The sequence below is a fragment of the Mobula hypostoma genome, chromosome 14 (assembly GCF_963921235.1).
Source record: "Mobula hypostoma chromosome 14, sMobHyp1.1, whole genome shotgun sequence".
Taxonomy (NCBI): domain Eukaryota; kingdom Metazoa; phylum Chordata; class Chondrichthyes; order Myliobatiformes; family Myliobatidae; genus Mobula; species Mobula hypostoma.
The window spans coordinates 21,072,045-21,099,387 of NC_086110.1; the positions used below are offsets into that span (position 1 = coordinate 21,072,045).

The following is a 27,343-nucleotide window of genomic DNA, read 5'->3' on the forward strand; positions in this document are numbered from 1 at the left end:
CACTAAATTAAGAGCTGAGCTGGGCTGCACTCCACTGCAAGTTTCTCCTTCTCATCAAAGTAAAACGTTTATTTCAACTGCAAACTTACAAGTTGCACATGGAAAGCAACATAACATAATATAAAGCTGTTTACGTCTAAAACAGAGAAGTTGTCAAGAGGACAAGTACAAAGCTAGTTCTTGACCAGGTCACAGTCACTACCGATTTTCCTGCAGTAACAAATAGCAGTAAAGAATCTGCAGTAACAAATGGCGCATAAATCACAGCAAGGCAGAGCATGGCCAAAGCAGGACTCTAGGTGTCGAACGCATCTCCTGGGCGAACGCTCTGATCTATCCGTCTCGACTGCATCAAACATCAGCTGTAAGAGAAAATGTTAAAGTTTACAGAATATGAAATGTCACATACCATTTTCAATTTCTCCAATTTTGCAACAAGAACAACGAGTCGCATTTAACATTTAAACATGGACTACCGACTATATACCCTGTGGGCCAAATGGTCTCCTCGTTCTTTAAGGAGATATAATGCCGTAAACCTGGAACTATGTAAACCAGCATTGCCTCTTCCTTATATAAGTCAGGGAGCGGTTAAACCAACCTGGGCTAGCCCGGGTAAGGAGGGTGTCTTGGCATTCAGCAGAGCTAAGCCTGTCAATAGGCAGATGTCTCCAGGTTACTCTGCTTTAAGAAACACAAGGCAACAGAAATGTCCTCATAACAGATTAGTTGAGGCTGAAAAATGCAGGTCTTGTTGGTGCTGGAGAGGACAGAACATCGTTGCAGAAACACCTAAGGTACCCCAATATCAGAGTGACGTTGGGATTAAAAATTGTGTGAGAATATTTCCTCATTCATAATTTTCTTTTATTTTAACTAAGAAACAATTTTATATTAAATAAATACAATTCATATTAAAGAATCCTAAATATTAAATAGCAGATGATTGTGTAATGTTGGGCCAGAACAGTGAATAACAGAATTTAATTGAACTGCTGATGTTTCAGCTTTAAATCGTATTATATTTTACAATATCTGTTATAAAAAGTCAAATTTGAAAAGTAATTAAAACTTAATCAGTTTACCAGATATCAGTCACTCTGCCTTTGGAACGATAATATATAAAAACTGGATTTACCTCAGGATTGAGCATAATCTTTTCTGCCATTTGATGTTCTTTTTCCAATGTGGGTTTAGTCAGTGGACTTGAATTCACAACATTAACAGAATTCGTCAAATGTCTATCCTGTTGTTCATGCAAACATTAAATGTCAGTGCATGAAATGGTGACTTGGTAGATGGCAATAATAATGACCTAAAATAAAGGCTGCCGCACAAACCATTCTCTACCTTTCTCAATGGATTTGTGCTCTACCACATTAACATTCCCCAGAAGTCTGGAGAAGAACCAAAAGAATTCAAACAAACAAAACTGACAGAGTGAACTGTAAGAACAAAGAATAAGAGACAATAGAAAGGCACTCAATCTCCAACAGACTCTCAACCATACAGGAGACTCACTCAATGATAAAGTGAGGTTTAAGAGTAAATTATTTCTAAAGGTGACAGAGCACAACAAAAGTATGTTCTGGGTGTAATGTCAGGGATATCCAAAATGAGTTCTACATTGCTAATTAGAGACTACTCTAACAAACTGCCTATGTACATTGAATGAGAGTATTGGCTTCACTGTAAACAAGAGCTGATCACTTATTTTTCTTCCAGTGAAATATATTTTTGTAGGTTTCCTATGCGGAACCTGTACCATGCTCTCCCAGTAGAGTCATAAATCCATTCAATACTCTTGGACAAAATGCAACAGTCAACTGCGACTGAAGCAGTAGATAATTAGTCACGCTGAGAGCCAAAGACCAGGATTAATGCAGAGAGTGCAGAATTAAATGGAGATGGTTAATACTCACCTGCAGCAGAAAATAGGGTCTTGCCCCTGCTCAGGGATGTAAAGTCGGCATTTGTGGTCACATCTCTAACGGCGTTGGAATCCAGTTCAGCTCTGATGGCACCGAAGCAGAGAATGAGCTGTAGAGCACAGCAGTAGAGCAGCATGGCATTAACCATGATACCTGCAGGATAATGGCACAACACTCAGCAGGGTAGCAACACCCCACCACAAGAAAAATAATCTGTTTCTATTAATACACTGGGCAACAACCCTACTTTCTCTATCATCAGCGTATAACGCATCTGCTGAAGTTGGATCTCAGAAATCACTTTGATTTAATAATCTCCATTTACCTGCAAGGAACAGCTCATGAAGTGAAAGTGAACTTTTTCTTTCCCCAGTCGGTGGTTGCTGAGAGCTGCTATCTGTTTTTGAACTCCTGTGTTCACACTTCCTGGTTTATATCGACTGGATTTACTAACTTCAACGTCACTCTGACACCATCACTGAAATGGGATTTGGATCCACCTTTAGCAATGTTTCTTTAAAGTCACCTAATTTAGTTTCATGTTAGGGAATGACGTAAACAGCTTTATATCAGGTTTATAAAAGTTGTCAGTAGATAGTTGGTCTCCAGAGATGGAGACAGAGAGATCGAGAAAGGGTAGGGAGGTGTCAGAAATGGACCAAGTGAATTTAAGGGTAGGGTGGAAGTTGAAAGCAAAGTTTATGAAATTGATGAGCTCAGCATGAAGGTGTGAAGCAGCATCTATGCAGTTGTCAATGTAGTGCAGAAAGAGTTGGGGAGTTTGACCAGAGAAGGCTTGGAACATGGACTGCTCTACGCAGCCAATGAAAAGGTAGGCGTAGCTGGGGCCCATATAGGTACCCACGGCTACCCCTAGAGTTTGGAAAAAGTGAGAGGGACCAAAGGAGAAATTGTTAAGGGTGGGGACCAGTTCTGCCAGACAGGAGGGTATTGATGGAGGGGAACAAGTAGGGTCTTTTGGAGGGAAAAATACAGAGAACTTTAAGGCCTTCTTGATGGGGGATAGAAATGTATAGGGACTGGACATCCATGGTGAAAATGAGATGGTCAGGGCAGGGAATTGAACATTATTGAGGAGATCAAGAGCATGAGAAGTGTTGCTGTGTTGATCTGGGAAGGGACTGAACCAAGGGGGATATAATGGAGTTGAGGTATGTGGACATGAGTTCAGTGGGGCAGGAGCTGGCAGAGACAATGGTCTTATTCAGACAGTCACGTTTGTGGATCTTGGGTAGAAGGTAGAAACAAGCAGTGTGAGATAAGGGAACTATGAGTTTGGTGGCAGTGAATGGAAGGTCACAAAGTTGATGAGATCAGTGATGGCAACACTGAGGCTCCAGAATATTGTCCTTTTCAAGGAGGTGTCTTGAGAGTTTCTGACTGGCATCAGCAAGGTCGAGGTCAGTCTGCCACACAGCAATAGCACCCTCTTTGACTGCAGGTTTGCTGGTAAGGTTGTGACTGGTGTGGAGAGCGTGGAGGGCAGTACATTCAGAGGGAGTAAGGCTGGAGGAGGAGGAGAGGAGTGCTGAAATTGTGGCGGTTGATGTTTCGTTGGGAATTAGAGGTGAAAGATCTGGAGCTGGCAGAGAACTAAAGCCGGATGTCCAAGAGAAGGTGTGGGATTGGATATGGGAGAAGGGTCATTGGTGCAGGGTGGGGGAATCTTGCCAAAGAACTGGGCTTGGAGACGGAGGCGACAAAAGAGGACTTCAGCAACCTGCCAGGCATAGAACTCACTCTGATGCAGGCAAAGGAGGACAAACATGAGACCTTTGCTGAGGACGGAACATTCCACCTCAGAGAGGGGAAGGATGGAGAGAATGGGGAAGACATGGCAAGGATTCGAGCTGGGATTGGAAGGGGGAGGAGAGCAGGGTGAGGGTTAGGGTGTTCTGGGAAGGTAGGGTGGGAAGAAGATGGTGGCTCTGAGGACCCAAAAAGTGACGGGGGATCTTGAGAGACCTGGGGTCGGAGAGAATTTCCTCCTCATCCCTGTTCTAAAGGAGCATTCTTCTATTGTAAGACTGAGCCCTCTGCTCTTAGACTCCTCCACTCTAGGAAACATCCTGTCCACGGCACTCCATCTAGGCCCCTTGGATTTGCTCCTCTCCTCCATATAACTGATTCAGTCTGATTAAAAGTAAAGTCAAAATGCCAGTAAATTTATCATGAAAGTGCGTACATATATGTTATGGTGTGCCGAATTGAGGTTCATTTTGATTGCAGGCATTTACAAGAACAATAGAAGTACGGAACCTTGGATAACGAGGGATATTGAGGCCCTGACCCTGGAGAAAAGGAGGCATGGGTTAGGTACAAGCAGCTGGGATCAAGCAAATCTCTGGAGGGATATTGGACAGACAGGGGGCGTGAGGGAACTTTGACAGAGAATATTAACAAAGTTCTACAGAGATTGTATAAGTATATTAACGTAGAAACAGAATAAGGCCCCTCAAAGATCACAGAGACATATCTTTGTGTGGAGCCACAGGAGGCAGGCAAAGTTCTTAATGAATATCTCTCCTCTGTTTTTTTTTACCATTGAGAGTTGCATGAAACCTTAACAACTAGGAAATTTAAATGGAGTTGTCTTGGGGATAGTCTGCATTGCAGTAGAAGGGTGCTGTATGTCTTAAAAGGTAGGAAGGTAGACAAATCAACAGGTTTGACCAAGTGTATCAAAGAATACTATGGGAAACTAGAGAAGAAATTGTGGGAGCCTTGTCTCAGATATTTGCATCATCGTTAGCCACAACTGAGGAGACAGTAGGCAGGAGAGTAGCAAATGTTGTGCCTTTATTTAAGAAGGGGGCAAAGAAAAACCTGGGAACTATAAAGCAGTAGGTCTAACATCTGTCAGTTACTAGAAAGGATTCTGAGAGACAAAATATATGTCAATCTGGAAAGTCAGGGACTGATTAGGTCAGTATGGTTTTGTGCATGGGAGATCATGTCTTACGAACTTGATTGAGTATGTGTCATAGAAAGTCTATGAGGGGAGGGTGGTAGATCTAGTTTATATGGAATTCAGTGAGGCCTTTGATAAGGTTCCACATGGTAGGCTGCTCCAGAAGGTGAGATTACATAGAATGCAGAGAGAGCTGGCTAATTGGATACATGATTGTCTTGATGGTAGAAAGCAAAGGGTGATGGTAGAAGGTTGCTTATTGGACTAGAAACACATGACAAATGGTGTGCCCCAGGGGCTGTGCTCAGCCCATTGTTTATCAATGATTTGGATAATAATCTGCAAGGCACGGTTAATAAGTCTGCATTCAACATTAAAGCAAATGGTATAGTGGACAATGGAAAAGGGTTATCAAAAATTACAGGCAGATCTTGATCAACTGGGTAAATGGGGCAAAGGGTGGAAAAATGGGTTGAATTCAGATAAATATGAAGTGCTATATTTTGGAAAGTCAAATCCAGGTAGGATTTTCACAGTGAATGGCAGGGCACTGGGGAGTGGTGTAGAACAGAGTGAAAGTCACAGGTAGACGAGGAGGTGAAGAAGGCTTTGGCACACTGGCCTTTATCTCTCAGGCCAATGAGTAGAGAAGTTGGGAAATCATATCATGTTGTGGTTGTACTGGACGCTGGTAAGACTGCTCTTGGAATATTGTATTCATTTTTGGTCGCCTTGCTGTAGTAAAGGTGTTGTTAGACTGGAAGAGGTGTAAAAAAGATTTATAAGGATGCTGCCAGGATTTGAATAAATGAATTATAGGGAGAGGTTGAAGAGGGTAGGACTTTATTCCTTAGAGCATTAAGGACTGAAGATGATCTTATAGAGAGGTATAAAATCATGAGTGGCAAAGATAGGGTGAATGTATTCCGTCTTTTTCCCCCAGAGTTGGGACATCAAGACCAAGAGGGCATAGGTTTAAGGTGTGAGTGGAAAGATTTCAGAGAAACTTGAGGGACAACCTTTTTCATTCCACAAAGGGTGGTATCTATGCAGAATCAGCTACTGGAAGAAGTGGTAAGGCAAATATAATGACAACTTTTAAAAGACATGTTGGACAGGTACATGGATTGGAAAGGATTAGAAAGTTATGACACATGGATTAAAGAGGTTTTGAAGGTTATGGGACCATGGATTGGAAAGGCTTAGAAGCTTATGGGTCTGTGGATTGGAAAGGTTTAGAAGGATATGGGTCCATGGATTGGAAATGTTTAGAAGGATATGGGTCTATGGATTGGAAAGGTGTAGAAGTTTATGGGTCTGTGGATTGGAAAGGTTATAAAGTTATTGTTCTATGAATTAGAAAGGTTTAGAAGGTTATGGGTCTATGGATTGGAAAGGTTAGGTTATGGGTCCATGGATTGGAAAGAGTTAGATTATGGGTCTATGGTTTTGAAAGGTTTAGAAGGTTATGGGTCTGTGGATTGGAAAGGTTTAGAACGTTATGGTCCAAACATTGGCAAATGGCACTAGATTGGATGGGGTACCTTAGTCTGCTTGGACCAATTGGGCAGAAGGACCCACTTCCAATCTATATGACACTGTGAACACCTTATCGCTGGATCAGTTGTAGAAGCCCACGATATCCCTCTGATGAACAGAATTATCCTGTTCCTTGACCAGAGAAACTTGTTGCAGCCATGAAGTATTATTCATAGCATAACCTTCCAGATTGCCAATCATCTTGGGAATCTATCCACTGCTCCCTGTCAGGGTAAGGGTACAAAGGCACAGAGCTCGGAACTGCAACACTGTAATTTGTAAAGTTTTGAACTGACATACGATAAGCACGAGTCCTTCCCCATCCCGTTGTGACACACATCATGCCCTCTGGGTAGTTATCAGATACAGCGGCGAGACAGACTGGTGACACATGACTGTTGAACTGAACGGGGGTTGCAAGCTTCACCACAGAAACATCATAATTAACGGTGGATGGGTTCCACTTGGGGTGTGTAATGACCTGTAACAGAGAGAACATGGATGACGGCTGTGCCTAGTACTCATCTTTTACAGTTGGCACTTGCTTGAGACCGATAACTTCAGACTCTCCTGGATTTCATGTCAATGGAGCTGCACTCATGAATGGGGAATTGCTTATTCAAAATAGAATTCAAAAGCCCTTCATTAGAAAACAAAGTCAGCAATTTAAAGAGAAATAGATAGACTTACAAGCTGGAAGTGGAAATAAGTGGCTGCATTCTGTGGTTTACCATCACACTGGTGCTGTCGTCTTGTATAAAACATCTTCAGTTTTTCCTTTCTGAATATGATTAATATTTTTGGGATAATTAGTTTTTTTTCAGTTGCCTAGACACTTCGATCAAGCCAGCAGTTCATGTGCTCATTTCTAAACTCTATATGAGCAAAACAGCAATCACCTCAGCACAATAGACAACAATTTCTCATTGCATCTACATCTGTCTCAAATGCTAATGAACTTCTTGCAAACCACTCGACACCAGGACACAACGATGGTCAGAAGACAAAAAGAAGATGCAAACATCATTCAGAAGTATCAGCAATCAATCCCAAATCATTGACTCAAAATGGTTCAGCTTTGCAAAGAATTAAGCAATCGTTGGTAATCTGTTGATACACCAACCTTATCTAGGACAAGGAGACAAAGGGCAAATCATGTAGAGAAAAGGGTGCCAGTCCAGCTACCAGGACAGAGAGGTTCAAACATTACCGTGTGTGCAGTCATATAGACACTGGCATTCAGGCATACAGCCCAAAGACTGGACCTTATACCGACCCACACATTATCAAATTCCCTGATGGGCTTTACAGGCAACCCTTAGTGAACAGGACACCAGGATCAATGGCCACTCTATGCCATGCATTCCAACATGAAATGTCTAATCTGTTTGCTTCATGTTTGTACTTATGACTGAGTTTGTCTTTTCACTTACTACACTGCAAGTAACATTTATTGCTGGAAGGCCCATGTGTCAGGGTATTGGGGCTAGTGCAGAGGAAAATTAATCTGATTGAAACTGGGGCCCCAACGCCTGAGGGAAGTGATATGTAACAATCTTTTATCATCTTCAGCAGCACCTGAAATAATTCTTGCTTTTGCTTGTTATCGATATCTAGTGATTCTATTCTTGGTGCTATGAAGTTTATCATGGAGAGGCATATTCATATTGGAGATTGAAACCACTTTCGGTGTTGGACACCCCTTACTAAGATCCTGTGTCCTGTCTGTACGGCATCCATCTCTGCACATCATTTTGGATCCTAACAGTACTGTAGCCCAAATTTGACCTGAATTCAAACAAATTCCTAGTTTTACAGGGAGATACATACCTTAGCAATGGACATGGATTTCTGGCTGGCTTCAGCTTTTGAGCTTTTGTCATGGGCACCAACAATAGCAAAGTCGTTCGTACTGTATGTGACAAAAGAAAAACAAAAGCAGTGACAGAGTTTGCTTGTTGCAAGATACCAGCAACTCCAAGCTTCATCAGTGGTGGGGGGGGGGGGTGGAGGGAAAATTGTACTTTCCAGTCAACGATTTCCCAAACTATTCATGCAAGGATCTTCCCTCGTTAGGTCAATGTTCATGCCCACAAGAGCAATTTTTCTTTGCCTCATATATCACTTTGAACAAAAATATCAGTTAAAGCTGCATCATCCCTCAGGAATTAGAGAATGATTCACCAGCACATTTCTTTCTCTCTTTGTAGGTGTTAAGGCTTACCTCACTTCACAATGTGCAGCGGTGACAACCCAGTTTTCATTGATCAACTAACCACCGCAGAAATGCCAACCAGAGTCACTCTGTTACACGAGGAAAAAGGATGCTCAGTATTACCACAAAAACACCTTAAGTTTTTCTCCACCATACGGAAGTAGTTTTATTGAAAGTTGACAGTGACTCCAGATTGCAAATTGGGTAAAAGGAAGCAAGACTCATAATATAACAAGGAAGTTATCAAACGTCATTGGATCATGAATTCAAAGAAATTCGTTGGAGAAAAAAGTTCTAAAGATGCAATAAATAACTACCGCAAAACTTTAATTTTAAATGTAACATATGATGAGAAATAGGGCTAATATTGTAATACCAAGAACAGTTAAGTGGGATTTAGAAAATGATGTGGAAATCTGAAAAGTTGGATAAGAATAAGTTGGAAAGGGAGTTTGAAAAATGAATAAAAGATAATGTAAGGCAGTTTATGGGGATATAAGATATTTTCCTGAAGAATATTTAAAGTAAAGAGAGCCTGGAACCAATGTGAGAGGAGAGACGGAGATGAATTGTGCAAGATGAAATGGCAGCAAGATATTAGGCACTGGATGGAGTTCTGCCTGCAGCTCAACGGAGTAACGTGTAAAGTCTGTGGCTGCCTTTAATTCCTCCTTTTCCCCAATTTAATTCTTGAATTATTCAACTTATATTTTCTGTATCTTGGAAGGAAATAGTGGTTATTATGTCGTATCCTTTAAGAAGTGGAAAACAGCCTTCTAAACCCAGCAATGGAAAGGGAAAAACTTCAAAAGAAAAATCAGAAGACATGCCTGTCTGGGCTGAGCGTTTGGAACGTGCGTTGATGGATCTCGATAACAAAGTGGTTAATAACACTTCTGAATTGAAGTCGTTCCGACAGAGTGTACAGACTATTGAGGAAAATATTCTTTCCCTGAATACTGAGCTTAAAGAATCGAAATGTCAGATTGCGGATATTTCAACCCGATTGGAACAGACTCAACGCAAAATTGTCCATTTAGAGGCAAAGTCTTGAAGAAACAACATTCGTATTTTAGGTCTTTCGGAAGGCTCAGAATTTGAGGATCTATTGGATTATTTTGCCAATCTGTTTCACTCTCTGCTCCCAGATATTCTGTCTCAGCCGCCCGATATTGAAAGAGCTCACAGAATTTTCACTGCGTCAGGTAAAGCTCGACCAATTTTAGTCAACTTTCTTCGCTTTAAAGTTAAAGACCAAATTATAAAATGTGCAAGAAAACAGAAAGTTTTTAAATTTAACGGTTCCGAGATCCGTTTTTATGAAGATTATCCACGGGAAGTTATGCAACAACGGATTAAATTCATACCGGTCATGAAGATTGCTTACGAAAAAATTCTGTTTCCATCCCTGAGATGTCCAGTGAGACTTAAGCTATTCCCTAAAGACTCTACTCCTCGTGTCTCCTTGGATCCCCAAGCGGCATTGGATTTTGTCAATTCTATTGTAGAATCGTCTGATGTATGAAAGATATTAGAGTCGCTGAATAATTCTCCGAAAGAAAACAGGTTTTGAAGATCTCGGTATGCTGAAGATATTTTTTGATAAATGGATTACTTAAAGAAGAGGTGGTCTTCTTGGTTTGATTAAAGAATGACTTTTTTTTGAAGACTTTAGTATACGGAGTGAATTAATACAGCAGATAGATTGTGAACTGGTTTGACTATCTGTTTCTATTTGTCTTTTTCTTTATTAATTAAGTGATAGGTTGCTTGCAGTTTATATAGATTTTTTCTTGTTTTTTGGAGTGTTTAGTAATAGATAATTAGCTTTAATTCTTTTGTTAAATAAGGTAGTAAGTTAAAGAATAATGGTGCTGCTTTTCCCTCTTTAAACTGTTTGGGTTAATAGTATTGTTTTGGCGTCTTTGGAGACTGTCGTTGCATACCTTTAGTTTATATTTATTGATTAAGTATAAACATTTTTTTCTTTGCTGGGCTTTTTTTTAATCTTAAGGTTACGTATTTTCTTTGTAAGGGGGAGGGGGAATTAGGAGAAAAACTTTTAATCATTATTTAAACTGAGCGGCACGTGGAACCCTGTTCTTATGTCTTTTTCTTGGGGATGCGTTCCGGCTTTTTCTTTCTTTCGCCGGATTTTCTTCCTTGGGGATGGTGGGATGTTTGGGGGTACTTTTGTATTTTGGGGTTTATTGTGGGATTTTTCATTCACACACACCTTTTGTATTTTTCTCCGTTATGGAGTTCCGGAGCATGCGCATTTTCTATTTGGTTATGTTCATCACCGCCATCTTTGATTAGCCCGCGATGGTATGCGTGTATTGTCGGGTTCAGAATATTTAAACAGATAAACGTTATTAGTTGGAATCACCCTATTAAACGAAGGAAGACATTTAAAGTTATTAATCAATTCCAGCCCGATATAATTTTTGCACAAGAAACGCATATCAGAACGGGCGATCAAAATAGATTTTTTAAAACATGGAAGGGCCTTCAATATCATGCTACTTGTCATAATAAAACAAATGGAGTATCTATTTTTATTAAATCTAATATTTTATTTATTCAAAAAGACATTGTTTCAGATAGGAACTATTTGTAATAGAAAAATTGTCCTGGTTAATCTATATGGACTTAATGTAGATGATCCTTTTTTAAAAATGTATTTGGTTTATTACCAGACTAAAATGAATATATGCTGCTGATGGGAGGTGACTTCAACTGTTGCGTAAATCCTTTGATTGACAAAAGTTCAACCAATCAGCAGCCTCTGAATCGTTCGGCAACACTTTGTAGTTCCTTTTTAACTGATTATGGTTTGATAGAAATCTGGAGAAATTTACATCCTAATGACAGAGATTATTCTTTTTATTCACATGTTCATAATAAATATTCGAGAATTGATTATTTTATAGCTGATTTCCGATTTTTGTCCAAAGTTCAGAAATGTGAATATGATGCTATTGCAGTATCGGATCATGCGCCTTTAAGTTTAACTTTTGAGTTAAATGATGTTAGTAATGTAAACTTGCCATGGCGCTTTCCAGAAAATTTATTACAAAGTTTGGACTTTGTTAAATTTACAGAGATTCAGATAAAAGATTTCTTTCTTTTTAATAATACGGGAGATGTTTCGAAATTGATTATATGGAATACACTCAAAGCATATTTGCGAGGTCAGATAATATCTTATTTGGCTAAACTTAAGAAACAGACAAAAATAGAATTAGATAGAATTTCCAAACTAATTAAAGATCTAGATAATACTTATGCAGTTTCTCCTAATGTTGATTTATTTAAACAAAGGGTTGAACTTCAATCTCTATATAATTTACTATTAAATTATCCAATTAAAAGAAATTTGCTTAAATTAAAAAGTCAATTTTATATGTCTGGAGATAAAAGTAACAAGCTATTAGCATCTCAACTTAAAGCAGTTAGAGCTAAAAGACAAATTTTAAAAATTCGTAAGAGAGATGGTAGTTTAGCTTGTAATTATGAAGATATTAATAAATTTTTTCTAGACTATTACAGTGAACTCTATAAATCTCAGTTTCTTGCTGACCCTTCTAATATGTATGCCTTTTTACAAAAGATTGATTTTCCTAGAATATCTGTCGAAGATCAGCAAATTCTTGATGCTCCTTTTACTGAAAGAGAAATTCAGAAAGCTATTCTTTCAATGCAATCTGGTAAAACTCCTGCATTAGATGGTTTTACTGCAGGATTTTATAAAAAATTTGAATATTTGCTTACTCCTTATATGTTGGAAACGCTTAAAGATTCTTTTATGTCAGGAGAGTTACCTTCTACATTTTATGAAGCTTCTTATTTCCTTAATCCTTAAGAAAAATAAAGATCCTACTGATTGTGCTTCATATAGGCCTATTTCATTATTAAATGTGGATGCCAAACTTCTTTCAAAAATAATGGCTAATCGGATGGAGAATATACTAGCTAAAATTATTTCTCAGGATCAAATAGGTTTTATAAAAGGCCGTTATTCTTTTTCTAATACTCGGAGATTGTTAAATATTATATACTCTTCCCTCTGTAAGACTCCCCAATGTGTTGTTTCTCTAGATGCTGAAGAGGCATTTGATAGAGTTGAATGGAAAGATCTATTTAAAGTTTTAGAGAAATTTGGCTTTGGTACTAATTTTAATAAATGGATTAGATTGATATATAAAAGCCCTGTTGCCACTGTTATCACTAATAACTGTAGATCCCCCTTTTTCCAACTTTCTCGGGGTACGAGACAAGGATGTCCGTTAAATCCTCTTGCAGCGGTGTGCTACACACAGCGCTAGAATAACCACACGGAGTCGGTGAGTTGGCATTGCGATAAAAGAGATTTATTCAAACTTCGCGGCCCGCTTTAAAGCCTTCCCGTTCCCGCCCTCCCTGGGCGGGACTGCTGTGGGGAATGCATATTCCCAGACCCTTTCCACGCGGGATTTTCCCCCTGCTGGTGAAGGTGGCCTGGCGCCCTTTTTGGGGCCGGCCCTCTGCCTGTGCGCGCTGTTTCGTGAGCCGGTTCGTGGGTGCCAGAAAGTGGGTCGCCACATAACCCCCCCCCCCCAGAACCGGCGATACCTCCCCCAATGTCCACAGTCTGGATCGGCCTCTGTTTGGGAGGTCTGCCCCTGCGCCGCGGTGCCTGAGCCTGGACCGGTTGCGCCAAGTCCACATGGGCCGGTTTGAGTCGGTCCACCGTGAAAACCTCCTCTCTCCCCCCAATGTCCAGCACGAACGTGGACCCGTTGTTCCTGATCACCTTAAACGGCCCCTCGTAGGGCCGCTGTAGCGGTGCCCGGTGTCCGCCCCGTCGTACAAAAAGAAACTTACAGTTCTGCAGGTCTTTGGGTACGCAGGTCGGGCTCTGTCCGTGCTGTGAAGTGGGTATGGGGGCAGGTTACCGAGCCTCTCCCGTAGTCTGTCCAGGACTGCTGTGGGTTCTTCCTCTTGCCCCCTTGGGGCAGGTATGAACTCTCCTGGGACGACCAGGGGCGCGACGTACACCAACTCGGCCGACGAGGTGTGCAGATCCTCTTTGGGCGCCATGCCGATTCCGAGCAGGACCCAGGGAAGTTCGTCCACCCAGTTAGGCCCCTCCAGGTGGGCCATGAGAGCCGACTTCAGGTGACGGTGGAAACGCTCCACTAGTCCGTTCGACTGTGGGTGGTAGGCAGTTGTGTGGTGTAGCTGTGTTCCTAAAAGTCTGGCCATAGCCGACCACAGGCTGGAGGTGAACTGGGCGGCCCTGTCGGAGGTAATGTGGGCCGGTACCCCAAAGCGTGCTACCCAGGTTGCGATCAGTACTCGGGCGCAGGATTCGGAGGTGGTGTCGCTGAGCGGGACTGCCTCTGGCCATCTGGTGAACCGGTCTATCATAGTTAGGAGGTACCGCGCTCCTCGTGACACTGGCAGGGGCCCCACGATATCCACATGGATGTGGTCGAACCTCCGGCGGGTGGGTTCGAACCGCTGCGGCTGAGCCTTGGTGTGCCGCTGCACCTTGGCCGTTTGGCACTGCATGCACGTTTTGGCCCATTCACTGACCTGTTTACGCAGCCCATGCCACACGAACCTGTTGGAGACCAGCCGGACAGTTGTCCTGATGGAGGGGTGCGCTAAGTTGTGAATGGATTCGAACACCCGCCGGCGCCAGGCTGCTGGGACGACGGGGCGGGGTTGGCCGGTAGCTACGTTACACAGCAGGGTCCTCTCACCTGGGCCTACGGGGAGGTCTTGGAGCTGCAAACCGGAGACTGCAGTCCTGTAACTGGGGATCTCAGCGTCTGCCCGCTGTGCCTCTGCCAGCGCTGCATAGTCCACCCCCTGGGACAGGGCCTGTATGGTCGGTCTGGAAAGTGCGTCTGCCACGACATTGTTCTTTCCAGAGACATGCCGGATGTCCGTCGTGTACTCGGAGATGTAGGACAGATGTCGCTGCTGGCGGGACGACCAGGGGTCGGACACCTTAGTGAACGCAAAGGTAAGCGGTTTGTAGTCGGTGAACGCGGTGAAGGGCCTACCTTCTAAGAAGTACCTGAAATGCCGGATTGCCAGGTATAGTGCCAATAGCTCCCGGTCGAAAGCACTGTATTTGAGTTCGGGTGGTCGTAGGTGTTTGCTGAAGAACGCCAGGGGTTGCCAGCGACCCTCGATGAGTTGTTCCAGCACTCCACCGACTACTGTGTTGGATGCGTCCACCGTGAGGGCAGTAGGAACGTCCGTTCTGGGGTGCACTAGCATCGCGGCGTTTGCCAAGGCTTCTTTGGTTTTAACGAAAGCGGTTGCGGCCTCTTCGTTCCAGGTAATGTCCTTGCCCTTACCCGACATTAGAGTGAACAAGGGGCGCATCGTTCGGGCTGCTGAGGGGAGGAAACGGTGGTAGAAATTCACCATACCCAGGAATTCCTGTAGGCCTTTGATTGTGTTGGGTCGGGGGAAGTGGCGGACCGCGTCTACCTTGGCGGGCAGCGGGGTTGCCCCGTCTTTAGTAATCCTGTGGCCCAGGAAGTCGATGGTGTCGAGTTCGAACTGGCATTTGGCTGGATTGATTGTAAGGCCGAATTCACTCAGGCGGGAGTAGAGCTGGCGGAGGTGGGACAGATGCTCCTGCCGACTACTGCTGGCTATGAGGATGTCGTCCAAATAGATGAATGCAAAGTCCAGGTCACGTCCCACCGCGTCCATTAGCCGCTGGAAAGTCTGTGCGGCATTCTTTAGACCAAACGGTATTCGGAGGAATTCGAAAAGTCCGAACGGGGTGATAAGTGCTGTTTTGGGGATGTCGTCCGGATGTACAGGGATTTGATGGTATCCCCGGACGAGGTCTACCTTGGAAAAGATCCTTGCGCCGTGTAGGTTTGCTGCGAAGTCTTGAATGTGCGGCACAGGGTAGCGGTCTGGCGTTGTAGCCTCGTTCAGTCTGCGGTAGTCACCGCATGGTCTCCAGCCCCCCGTTGCCTTGGGCACCATGTGAAGGGGGGAGGCCCATGGGCTGTCGGACCGTCGTATGATCCCCAATTCCTCCATCTTCTTGAACTCCTCCTTCGCCAGTCGGAGCTTGTCCGGGGGAAGCCTTCGAGCACGGGCGTGGAGGGGTGGTCCCTGGGTCGGGATGTGGTGCTGTACTCCGTGTCTGGGCATGGCTGCCGTGAACTGCGGTGTCAGTACTGATGGGAAATCCGCCAGGACCCTGGTGAGTTCATCGTCGGACAGCGTGATGGAGTCCAGGTGTGGGGCTGGCAACTGTGCTTCACCCAGGAAGAACGTTTGAAAAGTCTTGGCTTGGACTAATCGCTTCCCTTGCAGGTCGACCAGCAGGCTGTGGGCTCGCAGAAAATCTTCCCCCAGCAGTGGTTGGGCCACGGCGGCCAGTGTGAAGTCCCACGTGAACCGGCTGGAGCTGAACTGTAGCCGCACCGTGCGGGTGCCGTAGGTTCGTATTGTGCTGCCATTAGCGGCCCTCAGGGTGGGTCTGGGTTTTCTGTTGCGGGTGTCGTAACTCGTTGGAGGTAAGACGCTGATCTCCGCTCCGGTATCGACCAAAAAGCGGCGTCCCGTCTGCTTGTCCCAGACGTACAGGAGGCTGTCCTGATGGCCAGCCGCCGTAGCCATCAGCGGCGGCTGGGCCCTGGCGTTTCCCGGGAATTTGCAGGGCGGTCTGCAGCGGCGGGCCTCCGTGCCCCACCGCTGGTGGTAGAAACACCATTGTTCGTTGGGCTCCTCACTCCCGTCGCCGGGTTTTGTAGGCTCTGCTGCTGGGCCCGGTCTGGTCTGTCGTTGGGCATGCGGCTTGGTGATCTGTGTGACGGATGCCCCTCTCTCGTTCCTGGCATTCCACAGCACATCTGCTCGGGCCGCCACCTCCCGGGGGTCGCTGAAATCTGCGTCGGACAGCAGCAGGCATATGTCCTCGGGCAGTTGCTCTAGGAACGCCTGCTCAAACATGAGGCAGGGTTTGTGTCCTTCAGCCAGGGCCAGCATCTCGTTCATTAATGCTGACGGCGGCCTGTCTCCCAAACCATCCAGGTGCATTAAGCGGCGTGCTCGTTCGCGCCGTGAGAGTCCGAAAGTCCCTATGAGCAAGGCTTTGAATGCTGTGTATTTGCCGTCCTCCGGGGGCGACTGTATAAACTCCTCAACTTGTGCAGCTGTCTCCTGGTCGAGGGAGCTCAGCACGTAGTAGTAGCGAGTGGACTCCGAGGTTATCTGCCGAATGTGGAATTGTGCTTCTGCTTGTTCGAACCATAAATGCGGTCGCAGCGTCCAGAAGCTTGGCAGTTTTAACGAAACTGCGTGAACAGATGCAGCGTCGGTCATCTCTGGTCCAAATATCGTTTGGGCCGTCGGGGTCACCAATTGTAGCGATGTGCTACACACAGCGCTAGAATAACCACATGGAGTCGGTGAGGTTGGAGTTGCGATGGAAGAGATTTATTCAAACTTCGCGGCCCGCTTTAAAGCCTTCCCGTTCCCGCCCTCCCTGGGCGGGACTGCTGTGGGGAATGCATATTCCCAGACCCTTTCCACGCGGGATTTTCCCCCTGCTGGTGAAGATGGCCTGGCGCCCTTTTTGCTGCTGGCCCTCTGCCTGTGCGCGCTGTTTCGTGAGCCGGTTCGTGGGTGCCAGAAAGTGGGTCGCCACACTCTGTTATTTAACTTGTGTTGGAACCCTTGGCTATTGCACTTCGTGAAGCTAAAAATATTCAAGGAATTTCTATAAATGGGACTATTCGTAAGATCTCCCTTTATAGAAACATAGAAAATAGGTGCAGGAGTAGGCCATTCGGCCCTTCGAGCCTGCACCGCCATTTATTATGATCATGGCTGATCCTCCAACTCAGAACCCCGCCCCAGCCTTCCCTCCATACCCCCTAACCCCCGTAGCCACAAGGGCCATATCTAACTCCCTCTTAAATATAGCCAATGAACTGGCCTCAACTGTTTCCTGTGGCAGAGAATTCCACAGATTCACCACTCTCTGTGTGAAGAAGATTTTCCTAATCTCAGTCCGAAAAGGCTTCCACTCTATCCTCAAACTGTGACCCCTCGTTCTGGACTTCCCCAACATCGGGAACAATCTTCCTGCATCTAGCCTGTCCAATCCCTTTAGGATCTTAGTCCTGACGAAGGGTCTCGGCCTGAAACGTCGACTGCGCCTCTTCCTATAGATGCTGCTTGGCCTGCTGCGTTCACCAGCAACTTTGATGTATGTCCCTTTAGGATCTTATACGTTTCAATCAGATCCCCCCTCAATCTCCTAAATTCCAACGAGTACAAGCCCAGTTCATCCAGTCTTTCTTCATATGAAAGTCCTGCCATCCCAGGAATCAATCTGGTGAACCTTCTTTGTACTCCCTCTATGGCAAGGATGTCTTTCCTCAGATTAGGGGACCAAAACTGCACACAATACTCCAGGTGTGCTCTCACCAAGGCCTTGTACAACTGCAGTAGTACCTCCATGATCCTGTACTCGAATCCTCTCGCTATAAATGCCAGCATACCGTTCGCCTTTTTCACCGCCTGCTGTACCTGCATGCCCACTTTCAATGACTGGTGTATAACGACACCCAGGTCTCGTTGCACCTCCCCTTTTCCTAATCGGCCACCATTCAGATAATAATCTGTTTTCCTATTTTTGCCACCAAAGTGGATAACTTCACATTTATCCACATTAAATTGCATCTGCCATGAATTTGCCCACTCACCCAACCTATCCAAGTCACCCTGCATCCTCTTAGCATCCTCCTCACAGCTAACACTGCCACCCAGCTTTGTGTCATCCGCAAACTTGGAGATGCTGCATTTAATTCCCTCATCCAAGTCATTAATATATATTGTAAACAACTGGGGTCCCAGCACTGAGCCTTGCGGTACCCCACTAGTCACCGCCTGCCATTCTGAAAAGGTCCCGTTTATTCCCACTTTTTGCTTCCTGTCTGCTAACCAATTCTCCACCCACACCAATACCTTACCCCCAATACCATGTGCTTTAAGTTTGCACACTAATCTCCTGTGTGGGACCTTGTCAAAAGCCTTTTGAAAATCCAAATATACCCATCCACTGGTTCTACCCTATCCACTCTACTAGTTACATCCTCAAAAAATTCTATGAGATTCGTCAGACATGATTTTCCTTTCACAAATCCATGCTGACTTTGTCCGATCATTTCACCGCTTTCCAAATGTGCTGTTATCACATCCCTGATAACTGACTCCAGCAGTTTCCCCACCACCGACGTTAGGCTAACAGGTCTATAATTCCCCGGTTTCTCTCTCCCTCCTTTTTTAAAAAGTGGAGTTACATTAGCCACCCTCCAATCCTCAGGAACTAGTCCAGAATCTAACGAGTTTTGAAAAATTATCACTAATGCATCCACTATTTCTTGGGCTACTTCCTTAAGCATTCTAGGATGCAGACCATCTGGCCCTGGTGATTTATCTGCCTTCAATCCCTTCAATTTACCTAACACCACTTCCCTACTAACATGTATTTCGCTCAGTTCCTCCATCCCACTGGACCCTCTGTCCCCTACTATTTCTGGAAGATTATTTATGTCCTCCTTAGTGAAGACAGAACCAAAGTAATTATTCAATTGGTCTGCCATGTCCTTGCTCCCCATAATCAATTCACCTGTTTCTGTCTGCAGGGGACCTACATTTGTCTTTACCAGTCTTTTCCTTTTTACGTATCTATAAAAGCTTTTACAGTCCGTTTTTATGTTCTCTGCTAGTTTTCTCTCATAATCTTTTTTCCCCTTCCTAATTAAGCCCTTTATCCTCCTCTGCTGAACTCTGAATTTCTCCCAGTCCTCAGGTGAGCCACTTTCTCTGGCTAATTTGTATGCTTCTTCTTTGGAATTGATACTATCCCTAATTTCTCTCATCAGCCACGGGTGCACTACCTTCCTTGATTTATTCTTTTGCCAAACTGGGATGAACAATTGTTGTAGTTCATCCATGCAACCTTTAAATGCATGCCATTGCATATCCACCGTCAATCCTTTAAGTGTCATTTGCCAGTCTATCTTAGCTAATTCACGTCTCATACCTTCAAAGTTACCCCTCTTTAAGTTCAGAACCTTTGTTTCTGAATTAACTATGTCACTCTCCATCTTAATGAAGAATTCCACCATATTATGGTCACTCTTACCCAAGGGGCCTCTCACGACAAGATCGCTAATTAACCCTTCCTCATTGCTCAAAACCCAGTCCAGAATAGCCTGCTCTCTAGTTGGTTCCTCGACATGTTGGTTCAAAAAACCATCCCGCATACATTCCAAGAAATCCTCTTCCTCAGCACCTTTACCAATTTGGTTCACCCAATCTACATGTAGATTGAAGTCACCCATTATAACTGCTGTTCCTTTATTGCACACATTTCTAATTTCCTGTTTAATACCATCTCCAACCTCACTACTACTGTTAGGTGGCCTGTACACAACTCCCACCAGCGTCTTCTGCCCCTTAGTGTTACGCAGCTCTACCCATATCGATTCCACATCTTCCCAGTTTATGTCCTTCCTTTCTATTGCGTTAATCTCTCCTTTAACCAGCAACACCACCCCACCTCCCCTTCCTTCATGTCTATCCCTCCTGAATATTGAATATCCCTGAACGTTGAGCTCCCATCCCTGGTCACCCTGGAGCCATGTCTCTGTGATCCCAACTATATCATAATCATTAATAACAATCTGCACTTTCAATTCATCCACCTTATTACGAATGCTCCTTGCATTGACACACAAAGCCTTCAGGCGCTCTTTTACAACTCTCTTAGCCCTTATACAATTATGCTGAAAAGTGGCCCTTTTTAATGCTTGCCCTGGATTTGTCGGCCTGCCACTTTTACTTTTCTCCTTAGTACTTTTTGCTTCTACCCTCACTTTACACCCCTCTGTCTCTCTGCACTGGTTCCCATCCCCCTGTTGTGAACTAACCTCCTCACACCTAGCCTCTTTAATTTGATTCCCACCCCCCAACCATTCTAGTTTAAAGTCACCTCAGTAGCCCCCGCTAATCTCCCTGCCAGGATATTGGTCCCCCTAGGATTCAAGTGTAACCCGTCCTTTTTGTACAGGTCACGCCTGCGCCAAAAGAGGTCCCAATGATCCAAAAACTTGAATCCCTGCTCCCTGCTCCAATCCCTCAGCCACACATTTATCCTCCACCTCATCGCATTCCTACTCTCACTGTCGCGTGGCACAGGCAGTAATCCCGAGATTACTACCTTTGCGGTCCTTTTTCTCAACTCCCTTCCTAGCTCCCTATATTCTCCTTTCAGGACCTCATCCTGAAGATTATGCAGAGGACCTTTTGGTTTATATTTCGAATCCCGAAGAATCTCTTCCTAGCTTATTGAAATTATTAAATGAATTTGGATTGTTTTCAGGATATAATTTAAACCTGCATAAAAGTGAATTATTTCCTTTAAATAATTCTGCTTCTATATATGATAATATTACTTGAAAAGTTACGGATTCTTGAGAAATATTTAGGTATTACCATTGCTAAATATTATGGAGACCTTTATAGAGCTAATTTAGTTCCCTTTGTGGATTTTATGAAGCAATTTTTTTTTAGATGGAATCCACGTACACTTTCCTTAGTAGATCGAATTCATGCAGTTAAAATGATGATTTTTCCAAAATTTTTATATGTATTTCAAAACATTCCTATTTTTCTAACTAAGAAGTTTTTTGATCAAGTTGACTCTATTATTTCATCTTTTGTTTGGAATAATAAAAGACCAAGAATTGGAAAATGTCATTTACAAAAATTAAAAAAGAATGGAGGTCTTACTTTGCCTAATTTAAGAATGTATTATTGGGCGGTTAATATACATTATGTGTGTTCTTTGTTGTATTGGACCGATAAAGAGGAATGACCATCTTGGGTTGACTTGGAATTGAAAACTGTGAAACAGTTTCATTTAGCTTCGTTATTAGGAGCTCCTTTACCTGTACAATTAGCCAAAATTTCTATTCTAAATATAAATCATATGATTAATCAATCATTACCAATTTGGTATCAGTTTCGTAAGTTTTTTAATCTTAAAAAAATTAACCTTCTTAGTTTAATTTATCGAAACTATTTATTTAAACCTTCACTTAATGATCCTACCTTTTCTCTTTGGAGGAATAAAGGAATTTTTTCCTTTATGGACTTGTTTCAAAAAGGTCGATTGATGGCCTTTGAGAAATTAGTAACTAAATACTCTCTCTCATATTCACATTTTTTGCAATATCATCAGGTCAGACATTTTGTACAAAAATATTTAAATAATTTTCCATATATACAAGTTTCTGACCTGTTAGACATTAGTTTAAAAATGAACCCTTTAGTGAAAGGCTTTATTGGGAAAATTTATAATTTACTATTACAACAGGACAATTATCCTTTACTTAAGATCAAGCAAGATTGGGAAAGAGAGCTTAATATGACCTTGATAACAGAGGAGAGGACTCATGATCCAATGAAGTTTAATAACTTCCTTGTTTCCTTTTACCCAATTTGCAATATGGAGTCACTGTCAACTTTCAATAAAACTACTTCTGTATGGTGGAGAAAAACTTAAGCTGTTTTTATGGTAATACTGAGAATCCTTTTTCCTCGTGTGACAGAGTGACTCTGGTTGGCATTTCTGCGGCAGTTCCTTGATCAATGAAAACTGGTTTGTCACCGCTGCACATTGTGGCGTGAGGTAAGTCTTAACACCTACAAAGAGAGAAAGAAATGTGCTGGTGAATCATTCTCTAATTCCTGAGGGATGATGCAGCTTTAACTGATATTTTTGTTCAAAGTGATATATGAGGCAAAGAAAAGTTGCTCTTGTGGGCATGAACATTGACCTCATGAGGGAAGATCCTTGCATGAATAGTTTGGGAAATCGTTGACTGGAAAGTACAATTTTCCCTCCACATCCCCCACCCCCCACCACCACTGATGAAGCTTGGAGTTGCTGGTATCTTGCAACAAGCAAACTCTGTCACTGCTTTTGTTTTTCTTTTGTCACATACAGTACGAACGACTTTGCTATTGTTGGTGCCCATGACAAAAGCTCAAAAGCTGAAGCCAGCCAGAAGTCCATGTCCATTGCTAAGGTACATTGCTCCCTGTAAAACTAGGAATTTGTTTAAATACAGGTCAAATTTGGGCTACAGTACTGTTAGGATCCAAAATGATGTGCAGAGATGGATGCCATACAGACAGGACACAGGATCTTAGTAAGGGGTGTCCAACACCAAAAGTGGTTTCAATCTCCAATATGAATATGCCTCGCCATGATAAACTTCATAGAACCAATAATAGAATCACAAGATATTGATAACAAGCAAGGCAAGAATTATTTCAGGTGCTGACGAAGATGATAAAAGATTATTACACGTCACTTCCCTCAGGCATTGGGGCCCCAGTTTTAATCAGATTAATTTTCCTCTGCACTAGCCCCAATACCCTGACATATGCGCCTTCCAGCAATAAATGTTACTTGCAGTGTAGTAAGTGAAAAGACAAACTCAGTCATAAGTACAAACATGAAGCAAACAGATTAGACATTTCATGTTGGAATGCATGACCTCTCTGGAAATGTCAATGCTGACAAATCATTAGGCTCACAGCCAGAACAAAATGAGGTCAGTCTCAAGACTGTTGAATACTTATAGCTTGGAACCAACAAAATAAACTAAAGTCTTATTCCTATCTCACTTATATCAAGTGAGAGCTAACTTAAGTCATTAATGCTTGGTATCATGGCCATTTTAGATCAAATTAAAAGAGAATATACTATTAGCCCTATTACAGTTTTTCTCCGTCGCTTAACCACACAGTTCAAAACAGTAGCCACATTCTCTAAACAGTCGACACGGGCTGCAAAAGACTAATCCATTGTGCTAAACTCCTCATTCTCACTGCAAATTACACTCAGCAAGTCAAAACAATAAATATTTGCAGCAAAAGTGAATAATTCAATTAAAACAGTAGCACACAGCATTACATCACTAACACATATCAGTGATCACTGGGTAATCACTGGCAAAACACTGGCCATCCTCTTTCTTTTCTTTTTAAATCTTTTTATTAATTTTTCAAAATTATAAACTCAATAACAAAGTTGGTACAAAGAGATTGGAATAATATTCATCAGCATATATAAAATGAATTTTAAGTAACATAGATATAAAAGACTTCCAAACTCATAATGAAATTAATCATTAAAAAAAAGAAATAAAAAGAAAAAATATATATAAACAAAAAAAACCCAAAAGAAAAGAGAAAAAAAAACCCAAAAAAAACAAAGCAGGGCTAGACCAACAGCTTGTATCAGACACGTTCAATAATGTTGTTAACTCCGCTCCTCTCATCATATAATTTAAGTTTAGAAAAAAAATTCGGAAAGGTCAGATTACATCATATGAAAACGTTGCATAAAAGGTTTCCAAGTTTCTTCAAATTTAACCGAATGGTCAAAAATATCACTTCTAATTTTTTCTAAATTTAAACTTAATATGGTTTGAGAAAACCATTGGAATGTAGTTGGAGGATTAGTTTCCTTCCAGTTCAACAAAATAGATCTTCTCGCCATTAAAGTAACAAAAGCTATCATTCGACAGGCTGAAAAAGACAAAGATCTGTGTTCTACCATTGGCAATCCAAAGATTGCCGTAATAGGATGGGGTTTTAAATCGAAGCATAGAACTGTTGAAATAATATCAAAAATGTCTTTCCAATATTTTTCCAAAAGAGGACAGGACCAAAACATATGAGTTAAAGAAACCACTTCAGAGTGACATCTATCACAAGTAGGGTTTATATGGGAATAAAAACGAGCTAGTTTATCTTTGGACATATGAGCTCTGTGTACTACTTTAAATTGTATTAATGTATGTTTAGCACATATAGAAGAAGTACTAACTAATTGAAAAATTTTTTCCCATTTCTCTATAGGTAGGGAAAGTTGAAGTTCCCTTTCCCATTCATTTTTGATTTAATCGATATATCTGGCTGTAATTTCATAATTATATCATAAATTACTGCTATTAATCCCTTCTGCAAAGGATTAAAACCTAAAATTTTATCAAAAATGCCAGAAGGATTTGAAGTCGGAAAGGTCGGCAACCTAGTATTTAAAAAATTTCTTATTTGTAGGTATCTTAAAAAAATGGCATCTAGGAAATCAAATTTCTCAGATAAATACTCAAAAGCAGTTATCCAGAAATAGATCACGAAAACATGTTATACCTTTCGTTTCCCATATCAAAAAGGCTTGGCCCATTACTGAGGGTTGGAAAAAGAAATTAGATATAATAGGGCTTGATAGCATAAATTCATTCAGGCCAAAAAATTTATGAAATTGAAACCATATTCACAATGTATGTTTAACTATAGGGTTGAAAATTTGTTTATTCAATTTAGATAGTGCAAAAGGCAGTGAAGTTCCTAAAATGGAAGCTAAAGAAAACCCTTGTACAGAATGGCCTTCAAGGTTTACCCAATATGGGCTTGGAGTTGTATTCCAATCTTGTGTCCAAAATATTAAATATCCGATACTAATTGCCCAGTAGTAAAATCTTAGAATAGGCAATGCCAAACCACCCTCTTCCTTAGATTTCTGTAAGTATTTTTTACTTAATCTGGGATTTCAATTTTGCCATATATAAGAGGAAATTTTAGAGTCAATAGTATCAAAAAAATGATTTAGGAATAAAAATCGGTATCGCTTGAAATAAATAGAAAAATTTGGGTAAAATAATCATTTTAATAGCATTAATACGGCCAATCAGTGATAGAGACAAAGAGGACCATCTAGTAATCAGTTGTTTAACCTGATTAATTAATGGTAAAAGGTTGAAATTGATTAGATCCTTATGTCTCTTAGTAATTTTAACTCCCAAATAAGTAAAATAGTCAGTAATCACTCTAAATGGAGAGTTTCTATAAATGGGAATCTGCATATTTAATGGAAAGAGTTCACTCTTACCTTGGTTCAATTTATAACCAGAAAAACTACTAAACTGAGCAAGCAAAGTTAATACTGCCGGAATAGATTTTCCTTGGTTAGAAATATATAATAGTAAACCATCTGCATCTCGTGATAATTTATGAGTCTCATTTCCACGGGTAATACCAAATATATTAGGGGAGTCACGAATGGCAATAGCTAACGGTTCCAAGGCAATATCAAATAGTAGTGGACTAAGAGGACAACCCTGCCTAGTACCACGGAATAAATGAAAAAAAGGGGATCTTTGATTGTTAGTAAATACCGAGGCCAAAGGGGTAAAATATATCAGTTTAATCCAGGAAATGAATATCGGACTAAAATTAAATTTCTCAAGGGTATTGAATAAATATATCCATTCAACTCTATCAAAGGCTTTCTCAGCATCCAATGAAATAACACATTCTGGAATTTTGGGTGAAGGCGTATAAACAATATTCATTAATCTCCTAATATTAAAAAAAGAGTAACGGTTTTTAATAAATCCACTTTGATCAGCAGAAATAATTTGGGGTAATACATTCTTCAATCTCGTTGCCAATATTTTAGAAAGAATCTTAGAATCGACATTCAACAGAGATATAGGCCTATAAGATGCACATTCAGTAGGATCCTTATCTTTTTTAAGAATTAGGGAAATAGAAGCTCGATAAAAGGATTGTGGTAATTTACCTATTGACACTGCATCCCTAAAAACACTACATAGCCAAGGAGTCAGTGTAGTTGAGAAAAATTTAAATAATTCTACAGTAAATCCATCTGGGCCAGATGCTTTACCTGAGTTCATTGAAAAAATAGCATTCTTTATTTTCTCTGCTATAATAGGTACATCTAGTTTTGAACGTTCATTAGATGATAATTTTGGAATATTCAGTTTCTTAAAAAATTCATGCATTATAGTGGAGTCATCAGGAAATTCTGATTGATATAGGGAGGTATAAAATTCTTGAAAGGATTTATTAATCTCATCATGGTCAACTGTCAAATTGCCATCTTGTTTACGAATCTTAAGAATCTGTCGTTTAACCAAGGCCGATTTCAATTGATTAGCTAAAAGTTTCCTAGTTTTATCACCATGTATATAAAACTGACTCTTAGTTTTGATTGATTGACTTTCAATCGAAGATGATAATAAGAGATTATGTTCCATTTGAAGTTCAGCTCTTTGTTTATAAAGTTCTAGGCCATCCTTCTCAAAGAGGCATAACATGATCAGTGTAGTCAGTTGCACATTGTGATGCTTGGTGCATACTATGTATAACGCCAGAGATCAGGACACCTTGTCTATTATTGTAAATACAATGATTACAACTCCAATCTTGAGTAAGAACTTTGAAGGATCAACAGGATGAGATGCAAGAATGCAAACCTACACACACAGTCTGGAATCTCAACTGTCGTTACATGAAAGTCAAAGACAAAGTTGCCCACACCTTTAGGAGAACAAAATCATTCATCTCTGATAACAGAAATGCCGTACAATAATGGTCATCTCTGATCTATTTTGTCCCCGGTTTGGCCTCATGTTTTCATCAATATCACATCGAATGTGCTCCCTAGCAATGCACCCACTGGGATGCCAAATCCAGCCCTGGACGTCTGCATGGTGATCCTCAATCATACTGTCCATCAGCGGCCTTTGGTCGGAATAACACCTGCCATCTGCAGGAAGGGAAAAACCCAGTAGGGTTGAG

The 27,343-nt window shown here is 41.9% G+C and overlaps 1 protein-coding gene across 1 annotated transcript; it reads right to left on the reverse strand.

The window, feature by feature from the left end:
- Positions 1-351: 351 nt before the first annotated feature.
- Positions 352-8,842, reverse strand: LOC134356601 (chymotrypsin-like protease CTRL-1). The gene is given in 6 exon segments (XM_063067560.1): positions 352-362; positions 1,923-2,084; positions 6,703-6,883; positions 8,233-8,314; positions 8,627-8,706; positions 8,774-8,842. Coding segments are annotated over 6 exon segments (585 nt in total).
- Between the last annotated feature and the right edge of the window lie 18,501 nt (positions 8,843-27,343).